The 13661-nt window shown below is 43.4% G+C and overlaps 1 protein-coding gene across 1 annotated transcript in view; it reads right to left on the bottom strand.

Moving 5' to 3' along the window:
- The window catches only part of ZFYVE26 (zinc finger FYVE-type containing 26), a 332760-nt gene that overhangs the window by 118234 nt on the left and 200865 nt on the right, over window positions 1-13661 (bottom strand). Inside the window, exons 29-31 of the mRNA XM_068127936.2 lie at window positions 12250-12327; window positions 8402-8595; window positions 8032-8171 (exon numbers count right to left, since the gene is read on the bottom strand). Of these exons, the coding sequence (XP_067984037.2) occupies window positions 8032-8171; window positions 8402-8595; window positions 12250-12327 (412 nt within the window). The remainder of the gene's footprint in view (window positions 1-8031; window positions 8172-8401; window positions 8596-12249; window positions 12328-13661) is intronic.

Raw genomic sequence — 13661 nt, 5'->3', positions numbered from 1 at the left:
TGGTACCAACCTCCTGACCCCCCCCCCATCCGGACCAAATTTAGATCCTGGGGGGACAGGGCCTTCTCCATCGCTGCTCCCACCCTCTGGAACTCGCTACCTCACACCATCAGAGACTCCTCCTCACTCACCACATTCAAAACATCACTCAAGACCCACCTGTTCAACACTGCATTCAACATTTAACCCACAGCATCTAACCCCTGACTATCTCCTCTCCTTCTCCCTCCTTTGTGCTTTGAATATTTCCCTATTGATTCTTCTTTTTTTGCAATTGTCTTTATGTTTTGCTATGCGTTATGTTTTGCACTCTGTCAAAGCGTCTTTGGGCTTCCTGAAAAGCGCTATATAAAATAAATGCATTATTATTATTATTATTAACTTCTATCAACTCATCCAAACTCTCTCTTCTTCATATGTGGCGACTTCAACTGTCATCATGCCAGCTGGCTGGGTGTGGGTTCATCTCTCACCAGCCATGGCACCTCAGCAAAGGACTTCTGCGACTCATTGGGACTGACACAATCTGTCAATTTCCCGACCCGGATCTCAGTCGGAGTATCTTCACTTCTGGACTTGGTTATGACTAACTTCCCTGCAAATGTCTGCTGCTCTTCTTCTGCTCCAATCGGTTCTTCTGATCATGTGCTTGTTAAAGTGGACATCTCACTGGCCATTCTCAGAGAGCCTCCTCAGCGCCGACGAGTCTGGCATTTCACTCAGGCCGACTGGCACGGTCTGCAAGCAGCCATCAATCAACTGGACTGGTCTCCCATCTCTAATGCCTCTGACATCAATTCTTCCTGGGAATTCTTCCAAAGCAAACTGCTCTCTCTCATGCACAGATTTATCCCATCTCGTCTTCAGTTGTCTTACCCTTCCTCCCGTCCATGGTACACTGAATCTTGTGGTGAGGCAGTTGCCCTGAAACAACTTGCCTTTGCGTCTTGGAAGGCAAATCCAACTGAAGGCAATCTCAGTTCCTTCCACGAAGCTCGAAACAAGTGTGTTTCTACCCTCAGGAGTGCCAGGAAGCACTATCTCTCCACACTCAAGTTTGAACTCTCAAACCTGTCTCCTTCCTCCAAATCCTGGTGGCGTCTGGTCAAATCCGTTTCTGGTGTTTGTTCCCCCTCCATCCCCTCCCTTACCTCAAATGGCTACACAGTTGACACCGCACGTGACAAAGCCGAATGCCTCAACTCTGTGTTTGCCTCAAAATATTGTGTCCCAAACCCATCTCTCTCTGTTCCCACCTTTCCCAGTCGAACCCAACTGCTCCTGGACTCTGTGTCCTTCTCTCCTGACAAGGTGGAGAAGTTTTTATCAAACCTCGACTCTGATTCTGCAACTGGACCAGATGGCATCAGCCCTCGGGTCCTAAAATCCTGCTCTGCCGCTCTCTCACCCTCTCTCTGTTCTTTTCACCCTCTCTTTTGCTCAAGGTCATCTGCCAGCATCTTGGAAATCAGCAAACATTACCGCCTTCCACAAAAAAGGTGCAAAAACAGATCCTTGCAACTACAGACCAATCAGCCTGCTCCCAATTATCAGCAAAGTCATGGAATCCATCATTGCTTCAGATATCAAATCCTTCCTCTTCTCCAATGGCTTGATCTCTGATCATCAATTTGGATTCAGACCAGGTCATTCTACTCTGGACATGTTGCTTCTGCTGTCTCAACAATGGATAGAGGTCCTCAATGCCAAACAGGAAATCAGAGCTGTCTCACTTGACATATCACGTGCCTTCGATACGGTCTGGCACCCAGCTCTGGTCACCAAACTCACCTCCTATGGTATTCAGGGAAATCTCCACTCATGGCTTGCGGATTTCCTCTCTGGTCGTAGGCAACGTGTGGCCCTGAATGGATTTCTTTCATCTTCCCTTCCTGTTCTGGCTGGAGTTCCCCAAGGTAGTGTTCTGGGCCCTGTGCTATTTCTGGTCTTCATCAATGACCTCTCCGACTCTCTGGAAAATCCTCTCTATCTCTTTGCTGATGACTCCACTATCTGCCGCTCCATTCCTCATCCCTCAGATCGGCAGTCTGCAGCCTCCTCACTCTCTGCAGACCTGGACAAAATCACAGACTGGTCAAACAAGTGGAACATGTCTTTCAATCCTGACAAATCTCACACTCTTACAATGTCTCTCCGAAAGGACCGACTGGACAACCCTCCCATCTACTTTCTCAACAATCCTCTCCAAGAAGTTCTGTCGCTCAAGCTTTTGGGTCTCACTATCTGCCATGATCTTTCTTGGGAAAACCACATTTCCAAGCTGGCCTCCAAAGCCAGTCGCCGACTGGGCATCCTCCGTCGTGCGGAGTCCTTCCTTGGCACACCTGAGCTCCTCACCACATACAAGGCTTTCATCCGCAGCTCAATGGAATACTGTTCCCCCCTCTGGGCTGGTGCTCCTGCCTCACACCTTGCTCGGCTTCACGCTGTTGAGGCCAAAGCTTTCAGAATCATTGGAATCTCCTGCGATGTAGTCAACTCCGAGGGCCTTTCACTCACTCACCGCAGGCAGGTTGGTGGTCTTTCTGTCTTCTACAGCCTCCTCTCCGGCCTTGCTCCCCCAGCTCTCTCTGTGCTCTGTCCCCCCAATATTCCTTCAGGTCGCACAAGATCTGCCTGCAACCCTCTTATGGTTAAACTGCCAAAGTCTAGGCTCTCTGCTCACCTTCACTCTTTCATTCCCCTTTTCTCCCGCCTCTGGAACAAACTCCCCCACTCCCTTCAATCCCACTCCTCCCTCCAGGTCTTTAAAACAGCTGTTCACCACCATCTCTTATCTTCCCCCATCGAAAACCTTGATCTTTTCTACCCCTGGTAATTCACTCCAGAGTCCTTGCAGTGTTCATATGTTTTATTCCTCTCCCACCTTCCCCCAAGTCCTCCCGATGTCCCTGCTCTCAAATGTTGTGTTTGTGTCCTTCCCCCTCTCTCCCCATCTTGTCTGCCGCTCCCCTTGTTTTTTGTGTTTTGTGTGTCTTTTTGTGTGATTAATGTTAGCTCTTTCACGAGCCTCGATCTTGTATACAAAAAAAAAAAAAAAAAAAAAAAAATCAGGTAATTAAAAACACCTCACCATCACATAATTCAAAACACCTCACCATCACGTAATTCAAAACACCTCACCACCACGTGATTCAAAACACCTCACCACCATGTGATTCAAAACACCTCACCACCACGTAATTCAAAACACCTCACCACCACGTAATTCAAAATTCAAAACACCTCCCCACCACATAATTCAAAACACCTCACCATCACATAATTCAAAACACCTCACCATCACGTAATTCAAAACACCTCACCACCACATAATTCAAAACACCTCACCACCAAGTAATTCAAAACACCTCACCACCACGTAATTCGAAACACCTCAGCACCACGTGATTCAAAACACCTCAACACCACGTTATTAAAAACACTTCACAACCACGGAAACAAAAGTTTGAGGGAGTAAGTAGTTCAGTGACAACACAGACACTGCCCAGATATGCAGATATTTTGATAGATGACTGTACCTGAGTTGCTGTTTTGTCATGGTTTACACTTTACACCAATCATAATACAAACAATTATTTTGCACAAATCTATTTGTAATATACGTGATATTACATTTTATAAACAATTGAAGTTGAAGACTTAAGTAAAAAAAAAAAAAATTGTTCAAAAGAATTTCTCCCCCCCCCCAAAAAAACACCCTTAGGACATCCATCCACACGGGAGGTACGGTTTTACAAAAGTTTCAGGGAGTAGTTCAGTGACAAGACAAGAAAGGACAGACACTGCACAGATATATACATACAGTCACGTGAAATAGTAAGGACACCCCATGTAAAGTTTTGACTTTTTCAACATATTTGAACATACAGCTATTTGATCTTCATTTCAACAATATTGATAGATAAAGGTGATATAACATAACAAATATCCTGAAACATTTACATTTTGTAGTCCATTGTATAATTTAAAATAAACATAAATGCAAATTTCGCATGTGGAAAAAGTAAGTCCACCCTTGGCTCTAATTGGTGGTATTGCCCCCTTTGGCAGAAACAACCTCAAGTAGGCGTTTCTTATAACTGTCTACCAGTCTCTGACATCGACTGGGAGAAATGTTTGCCCACTCCTCCATGCAGAATTATTTCAGCTGTGCGATGTTTGAGGGGTTTCTTGCATGCACAGCTCGTTCCAAATCCCCCCACAAAATCTCGATGGGATTTAGATCCGGGCTTTAACTTGGCCATTCCAGAACCCTCCATTTCTTTCTTTTCAGCCATTCCTTGGTGGATTTACTGGTATGTTTAGGGTCATTGTCATGTTGCAAGGTCCAGCTTCGGTTGAGCTTCAACTTTCCGCCAGATGGCCTGACAGTATCCTCAAGCACCCTCTGGTACAATGAAGAATTCATCGTGGATTATATGATGGTGAGCTGCCCAGGCCCTGATGCAGCAAAGCTGCCCCAAACCATAAAATGTCCACCACCAGGCTTTACAGTTGGTATCAGCTTCTTGTGGTCAAATGCTGTCTTTGGTTTTCGCCAAACATGTCTTCTGGTACTGTGGCCAAATAGCTCTACCTTTGACTCATTTGTCCAGAGCACATTGTTCCAGAAGTGCTGGTCTTTGCCTCGGTGTTCATTGGCAAACTTTAGTCTTGCCCTTATGTTCTTTCTGGACAGCAAAGGTTTCCTCCTGGCACACCTCCCATGTCGATCAAATTTGTGCAGCCTCTTTCTAATGGTAGACTCGTGCACTTTGACATCAACAGTGGCAACAGCTACCCGTGGGTCCCATGATGACATTCTGGGGTCCTTAGAGACTTCTTTCAGCATCTTGCGGTCTGCTCTCGGGCTGAAATTGCTGGGGCGGCCTGGCCTGAACAAGTTGGCAGTTGTTTGGAATCTTCTCCACTTGTAGATGATCTTCCGGACAGTCGAATGATTGATTTCAAATTATTTGGAGAACTTTTTAAATCCCTTCCCAGACTCGTAGGCATCTATAACCTTCTTTCTGAAGGCCTCAGAGAGCTCTTTTGATCTCGGCATGGTGACGCCGCACACTTCAACAACAAAGAGCAAACCAAACTAAATTTCTGAGGTTTAAATAAGACAGGTTCCTCCAAGATCCTCTCTAATGATGTTCTAATCATTTGCACCTGAGCTGGTGCACCTGATTCTAATTTTAGGTATTTGAAGTAGTGATAAATGTCGGGGTGTACTTACTTTTTCCACATGCGAAATTTGCATTTATGTGTATTTAAATTATACAATGGACTACAAAATGTAAATGATTCATGATATTTGTTACATTATATCACCTTTATCTGACAATATTGTTGAAATGAAGATCAAATAGCTGTATGTTGAAATATGTTGAAAAAGTCAAAATTTTACATGGGGTGTACTTACTTTTTCACGTGACTGTAGATACAACAAGTAATGAACGGCTGTTGGGAATTACATACAACACGTCCATTGTACTGTTCTCCAACCTATAGTTTTGTCTTAAAAAAGATCCTCAACTAACTCGTAGAGTAGAAAAACGCGTAGAAAAACGCGGAGTTTTAAAGTTATTTTCTTTTAAGTTATTCTTCTTTAATATATATATTCTTTAAAAAAAATCATAGCTGCCAAACCATGTGACCTATGCTGTCTTTTTGTTCTTCATGGATAGGCGATCTCACCTGTAAAGTTTCGCCTCGATCTGTCCAACCGTTTTGGAGTAGAGTTTAGAGGGTTTCTATGTTTAAAAAAAAGGCTGCCGAACAACATGATACAACAGGCATTTTAAGGCCATTTTCCCTGCTGGAGCGGGGGTTAGCCTTGCGGTCCCCATGACAATCTTCTCCATTTTGCCCTATTTTCTGCATCTCTCCTTGTTAACCCGCTTGCCCGCATTTCTTCTTCGACCATCTTTAGCCAAGTCTTTCTCGGTCTTCCCCGTCCTCTACTTCCTTCTACATTCATTTCCATCACTCTTCTCAACCAGTTACTTTCATCCTCCCTCAACACATGACCAAACCAGCTCAACCTGTTCCTCTTCACAGCATCAATCACAGGCTCTATTCCCATCATCTTTCGCAATTCATCATTTGTCTTCCTCTCTCTCAACGATACTCCGCACATCCACCGAACCATTCGCATTTCCACCCTTTCCAGCCTTCGTTGCTGCTCTGCATTCATTACCCATGTCTCGCTCCCATAAATCATAACACTTCTCACACATGCAGCATACACCTTTCCCTTCAGCTTCAACGACACTCCCCTCCTCATCAGCACGCCACTCAGTTCCCCAAACTTCTTCCATGCACATTTCACTCTAGCAACGGTTGCCGAGTCTGATCCACCTTCTCCATTCAGCATGTCTCCGAGGTAGCAAAATGTTTTCACACCTTCCAGCTTCACGCCGTCTCCAAGATCCAACTCAACATTTCCTCCATCTGCAGCTCCCTCTGTGCACACCTTACATTTGAATGTAGCTGCCACACTGGTTAATGACCCTCTCAGACCACTGCATTTTTGATGAACCCACTAACGCGCACATTGTACATTGAATGGAGTGCACTCGGACACCCTTCCTGCACACAGCACATGGCCACTTCCCAGTTTTTTCCACCTCACCACATGCTTTACCACTTGCCATCACCTTCGTCTTTCTGATATTCACCTTCCGACCTTTTGTCTCCATACATTCCTTCCACTTGTTCATATTTTCCTTCAGTCCATCCATACTTTCCGCAATCAACACCAGATCATCTGCACACAACAACTCCCATGGTAAACCCTCCTTTACGTTCTGAGCCAGCACCTCCATCACAGCTACAAATACTAGTGGACTTAGTACCGACCCCTGATGCACTCCCACCTTCACCTCAAACTCACCAGTGTTCCCGTCCTTCATCCTTCCAGCTGTGCGCGCTCTTTTGTACATTGCCATCACTACTCTGATCAACCATTCCTTCACTCCTAACTTCCTCAATGCCCATGTCAATACTTCACGTGGAACCCTATCGAATGCTTTCTCTCGATCAACAAACTCAAGAAACAACTTCTTCCTCCTCTCCATGTACTTCTCCTGAAAATGCCTCACAATAAAGAGCGCGTCTGTCGTTCCTCTTCCTGGCATAAATCCAAACTGCATTTCGTCGATCTTCACCTTCTTCCTTATCCTCCTCCGCAACACCCTTTCCAATACCTTCATTCCATGCTCCAATAACTTTATCGCTCGGTACGAGCCACACTCCAGAGGGGCATCTGGGTCCACAACGATTTGTCCCACTTCATCCTTCAAGCAATTCAACCCCCATCACATCACACCTCTCTTTCGCTATCTGCTTTGCAATCCTGAATACCGCTCTTTGACCCTCTTCCGAATCGAAGCGTTCTCCGAACATTTTCCTCCATGCCTCCTGTGCAATGTTTTCATGGCCAGATGCCCTTCCTGATGCCACCCCTCTTAGTCACCTCTTACGACACGCAGGCATACGGTGTACCTATTCTAAACCAGGGTACACACCGGGAGAACCCGAACAACATGATGACATCACCAATTTTTTTCTCGACCAATTTAGCCCTGGATCACCCTCCAAAAATTTCATACTGATTGGATCAAGCGTTGTAATTGCCAAATTATGATGTCATAATAAGGCACCGATGACATCACTGTTAACATATGTTATTCCCCATAGGTAGTACTTGACAATGAGCCATTTTCAATATTGTCCATGGAGCAGTTTCTGAAATATAAGAGGTGAAAAGTGAAAACTTTCCCAGATGGCCCCCGTTCCACGTGACATATGACGTCATGATTAGCGGAAAACATTATGCAGGAAGAGGTGCTACTCTGGTGAAAAATACATGCCAATCATATCAACGGTTGTAGAGAAAATGGATTTTAAAGGGAATAAACCTGCAAAATCCCGGCGGAAGAAAAATATAGACTAAACATTATAACAATGGGGCTCCAGAGCCTGAAAGGCATGTGATACCCTAATAAATCAAATACTCACTCCTTGTTGGCAAAATATTGGTAACAGTGTTGGCAGACACGAACGTGTAGTGTTCCATAACCTTCAACTTCCATTTTGTGCATCGAACAGCTTCCACAGACGACACGTCCACAGCGTCGACAGTGGTGTCGCCGGTTGAACTATCCATATAAAACGAGGCAAATCAAGGTGGGTTCATGAATCACAACCCAAGATTGGGCAAGCACAAAATAGTGCAAAGAAAATGAATGACATTGCCATCACAAAAAGCTGCTGCTTGCAAAAGCAATTAGAATATCAAAGGTGAGAAACATGCAAAAAGATATTTGTGGCTGTGTAAATGTAAATACAGATCAAAGTGGCATTCTCTGAAAGGAAGTCCCCATCTTACCATACTGAACCTCTCATGCTCACAGGACATGCACACATCAGCGGCCGTGTCTGGAGCCCATTCGTCGCGGGCTGGCACAGCTTGTGGGGGCTCAAAGCCCAAATGCAAAGTCATCTGCTTGAGCTGGGCCTCCGTGGAGATAGACGGGCTCTGGCTCACAGAATATGCCTCAGGTTCTTCCTGATTATTGGAACCTGTTATTGATAAAATATATTTTCTTAAGCAGGAGAAATTAAACGAATAGAGTATCCTCGTATTAATAAATTGTAGTGGACAAATTCAACTCAGCTCTCCTATCTTAAATAACAAAAATACAGCACTGTGGTCACAACCTGCAACACAAAATATATATTTCTCGCCTCCTACACCAACTCAACTCATCCTTGCTGTTGAAGGTATTTATACAATTCATCTCTGAGGGGCATCGTGGTTTCATTTGTGCCTGTCCCATGTTCCCATGTGAACGAATAAGATTAGATAGAGCCATGTCTGTCCCATGTGAACGAATAAGATTAGATGGAGCCGCGTCTGTCCCGTGTTCCCATGTGAACGAATAAGATTAGATAGAGCCGTGTCTGTCCCGTGTTCCCATGTGAATGAATAAGATTAGATAGAGCTGCGTCTGTCCCGTGTTCCCATGTGAATGAATAAGATTAGATAGAGCTGCGTCTGTCCCGTGTTCCCATGTGAACGAATAAGATTAGATAGAGCCGTGTCTGTCTCGTGTTTCCATGTGTATGAATAAGATTAGATAGAGCCGTGTCTGTCCCATGTTCCCATGTGTATGAATAAGATTAGATAGAGCCGTGTCTGTCCCGTGTTTCCATGTGTATGAATAAGATTAGATAGAGCCGTGTCTGTCCCGTGTTTCCATGTGTATGAATAAGATTAGATAGAGCCGTGTCTGTCCCATGTTCCCATGTGAATGAATAAGATTAGATAGAGCCGTGTCTGTCCCATGTTCCCATGTGTATGAATAAGATTAGTTTGAGCCGTGTCTGTCCCGTGTTCCCATGTGAACGAATAAGATTAGATAGAGCCGCGTCTGTCCCGTGTTCCCATGTGAACGAATAAGATTAGATAGAGCCGTGTCTGTCCCGTGTTCCCATGTGAATGAATAAGATTAGATAGAGCCGCGTCTGTACCGTGTTGCTATGTGAATGAATAAGATTAGATAGAGCCGCGTCTGTCCCATGTTCCCATGTGAATGAATAAGATTAGATAGTGCCGTGTCTGTCCCGTGTTCCCATGTGAATGAATAAGATTAGATAGTGCCGTGTCTGTCCCGTGTTCCCATGTGAATGAATATGATTAGATAGAGCTACGTCTGTCCCGTGTTCCCATGTGAATGAATAAGATTAGATGGAGCAGTGTCTGTCCCGTGTTCCCATGTGAACGAATAAGATTAGATAGAGCCGCGTCTGTACCATGTTGCCATGTGAACAAATAAGATTAGATAGAGCCGCGTCTGTACGGTGTTGTCATGTGAACGAATAAGATTAGATAGAGCCGCTTCTGTCCCGTGTTCCCATGTGAATGAATAAGATTAGATAGAGCCGCGTCTGTACCGTGATGCCATGTGAATGAATAAGATTAGATAGAGCCGCCTCTGTCCCATGTTCCCATGTGAATGAATAAGATTAGATAGAGCCGTGTCTGTCCCATGTTCCCATGTGTATGAATAAGATGAGTTTGAGCCGTGTCTGTCCCGTGTTCCCATTTGAACGAATAAGATTAGATAGAGCCACGTGGGCCCCATGTTCCCATGTGAACGAACACGATTATATAGAGCCGTGTCTGTCCCATGTTCCCATGTGTATGAATAAGATTAGTTTGAGCCGTCTCTGTCCCGTGTTCCCATGTGAACGAATAAGATTAGATAGAGCCGTGTCTGTCCCATGCTCCCATGTGAAAGAATAAGATTAGATAGAGCCGCGTCTGTACCGTGATGGCATGTGAACGAATAAGATGAGATAGAGCCGCGTCTGTCCCGTGTTCCTATGTGAACGAATAAGATTAGATAGAGCCGCGTCTGTCCCATGTTCCCATGTGAACGAATAAGATTAGATGGAGCTGTGTCTGCCCCGTGTTCCCATGTGAACGAATAAGATTAGATAGAGCCGCGTCTGTCCCATGTTCCCATGTGTATGAATGAATAAGATTAGATAGAGCTGTGTCTGTCCCGTGTTCCCATGTGAATGAATAAGATTAGATAGAGCCGTGTCTATCCCGTGTTCCCATGTGAATGAATAAGATTAGATAGAGCCGCATCTGTCCCGTGTTCCCATATGAATGAAAAAGATTAGATAGAGCCGCGTCTGTCCCATGTTCCCATGTGTATGAATAAGATTAGATAGAGCTGTGTCTGTCCCGTGTTCCCATGTGAACGAATAAGATTAGATAGAGCCGCGTCTGTCCCATGTGTATGAATAAGATTAGATAGAGCTGTGTCTGTCCCGTGTTCCCATGTGAATGAATAAGATTAGATAGAGCCGCGTCTGTCCCGTGTTCCCATGTGAAGTTCCCAAATTTCAGCTTCCTAGCTCAAGGGATGGCTGACCTATCACCCGGACAAACCAGAAAGAAAAAAAACAAGTACAGATACATTCAAAGAACACCGCCCCCAAGCCAAATAAATAAATAAATAACATATCCTCCAGTGCGCTACATTGTTGGGGTGCCTTCGGCACCCAGCGATGCCACCGTGCAGCACATCGAGAAGGAATTGGGAGGAAGCGGTATACAATAATTGAGTATAATTTAAAAAAAAAAATCCCCCGATCCTGAAATGAAAAAAACCCCAAAACACACATACAGGAATATGTATTACCCTTCATTTGAAGCATATAAGAAAGATCATGTGTAAAATCGTTTTTATAACAAAGTGACAGTGAAAGAAACAATCATGCCAGACAATGGGATGGGGTAAAAATAAAAAATAAAAAATTCCCCCGATCCTGAAAGAAAAAGAAAAACAGACACGTACAGGAGTATGTATTACCCTTTATTTGAAGCATATATGAAAGATCTTGGGTAAAAACGTTAATATAACAAAGTTGTAGAGACATAGGCTGAGGCCATAAAAGACCCCCGATTGCATTATCGGGGTTATCTTGAGAAATTGTATCCTAGGGTTAATTGTATAATTAAAATAAATAAATAAATAATCGTAAAATAATTAATTTATTAATCAATTGGCTAATAGCATAAATAAACCACCACTGCTTTATCCAAATCTGCAGTTCTTTGAAAATTAAGTAATGAATGGAAAAAATTTAATACTCAACCATTAATTGATTAATCAATAAATCAAAAATACCCTTTACAGCCAAATCACCTGGTCACTGTCATGTCCAAATATCAGTTTCCTAGCTCAAAAGGTACCTGAGATATTGCCCAGATGAGAAAGAAAATAAATAAGTATTTAATAAATCAATAATTATTAAATAATTCATCAATTCATTGATTAATCCAAAAATAAAAAATAATTTTTTTTTGCCAAAGCACTTGCTCACTATTGTGCCCAAATTTCAGCTTCCAAGCTCAAAGGATGGCTGAGATATCGCCCGGACAAACAAACATGAAAACAAATAGAGTGAAAACTGAGAACTCCCTTTCAGCGCGCATCATCGCCGGGCCCCCTTCGGCGCTCGGCGATGACATCATGCAGCGCCTGGAGATGGAATAGGAAAGGAGCGGTGTACAAGAATAACAGCAACGCGAAGCTGTTGTAGACCTGCGACATGTCGCAGGTGAAAATAATGCATATATTATTTTAAAATAATTGACTTACTGTAACTGCAACATGACGGACACACTGAACACGTGCAATGATCACCAAGGCTTACCTGAGGACTGGGATGTTTGCTCTGAAGGGGCTGTCCCAAAAGAAGGTAATTCATCTGTAAGGTTGGAATCTTCAGATACTACAACAAAGAATAAAGGGAAAATATCAGGGGATGCAACCTGTACCATCAGGCTTCATGGGAATAAATAAATAAATAACCTTTTAAAATGAGTTTTTCGACTGTGGGCCGACATGCAAAAAGTCGTCTATTTTTACGGCATAGCCCATAGGGCAAAGCCGTCTCGAACAGTGTTTGTCGGTCCGTATGTATGTATGTATGTATGTATGTATGTATGTATGTATGTATGTATGTCCCTTCAAACGTATACCAATCAGAGCTGAGGTTGTCGTCAAATGACAAGGTGATGTGATTACATCTGATGTCATTACGGCATACAACAACGGACTCAACACTCCGCCATTTTGATTCCTATGCCGTTCAAGCTGAACATATCGTCAAACCTGTCATATATCACAACAAGCATGCTCTACCTTTACGTTTTTCATTCAGTGTGAAACACAAACAAACAGATTGTTAAAATGATCATCAAATATCAAAAGCATAGACGTTATGGCTCTTCCAACAATGCAGTATGTATAGGCCTTAGGCTTCATGCCTCACCTTCGGGCCGTTTTGGACAAATTAAGCCCAGTTTTCTTAATACAGATGTATCGTTTTCGTAATAATAATAAAATAAAATAAAATAATTTAGTAAATATAACCATAACACTTTAATCCCAATGTCATAAATGCAAAGTTAATGGGTTGAAGCGGTGTATGTTTCATGATCAATAATAACACTGGTCAACAAAATTTTAAAAGTTTTATGGTTCTCGTATATTTTGAGGTGATTCTAACCAACATGAACCTGTAGATTTCGATTATGATATCCAATTTTCACTAGCACATCCACTTATTGAGAACCATTATACCATAGGAATACCACTTCATTTGAAATTCACAAACCTCTTGTTGACCCTGAGAAGGTATTCTTACCACAACTTCATTTGAAACTTGGTTTGATGAAGAACTTTGTGAAGGCCATGGATCAAGATGGTGCTGGCTTCCACCACTTGCTAATGAAGTTCCAAGGCATTGCATCTGAGGCCAAAGTAAAGGCGGGTGTTTTCAATGGTCCTCAAATTCGTCTTGTACTCACTAATCAGGACTTTGTAATGAGACTATCTGAGCTGGAAAGCGTTGCTTGGGATCGCTTTGTGGCTCTTGCTAACAATTACCTTGGAAATTTTCGAGCACCAAATTACGAAGAGCTTGTGGACAAGATGTTGAAGAGTTACCAGGCGCTCGGTGCTCGGATGTCACTCAAGATACATTTCTTCCATTCTCATCTGGACGTCTTTCCACAAAATCTTGGCGATGTCAGTGATGAACATGGAGAAAGGTTTCACCAG

The sequence above is a fragment of the Myxine glutinosa genome, chromosome 9 (assembly GCF_964187855.1).
Source record: "Myxine glutinosa chromosome 9, kmMyxGlut1.1, whole genome shotgun sequence".
In the NCBI taxonomy this organism is placed as follows: Eukaryota; Metazoa; Chordata; class Myxini; order Myxiniformes; family Myxinidae; genus Myxine; species Myxine glutinosa.
The sequence above is the reverse complement of the archived record's forward strand: the minus strand, read 5'-3'. Positions and strand labels throughout refer to the sequence as shown.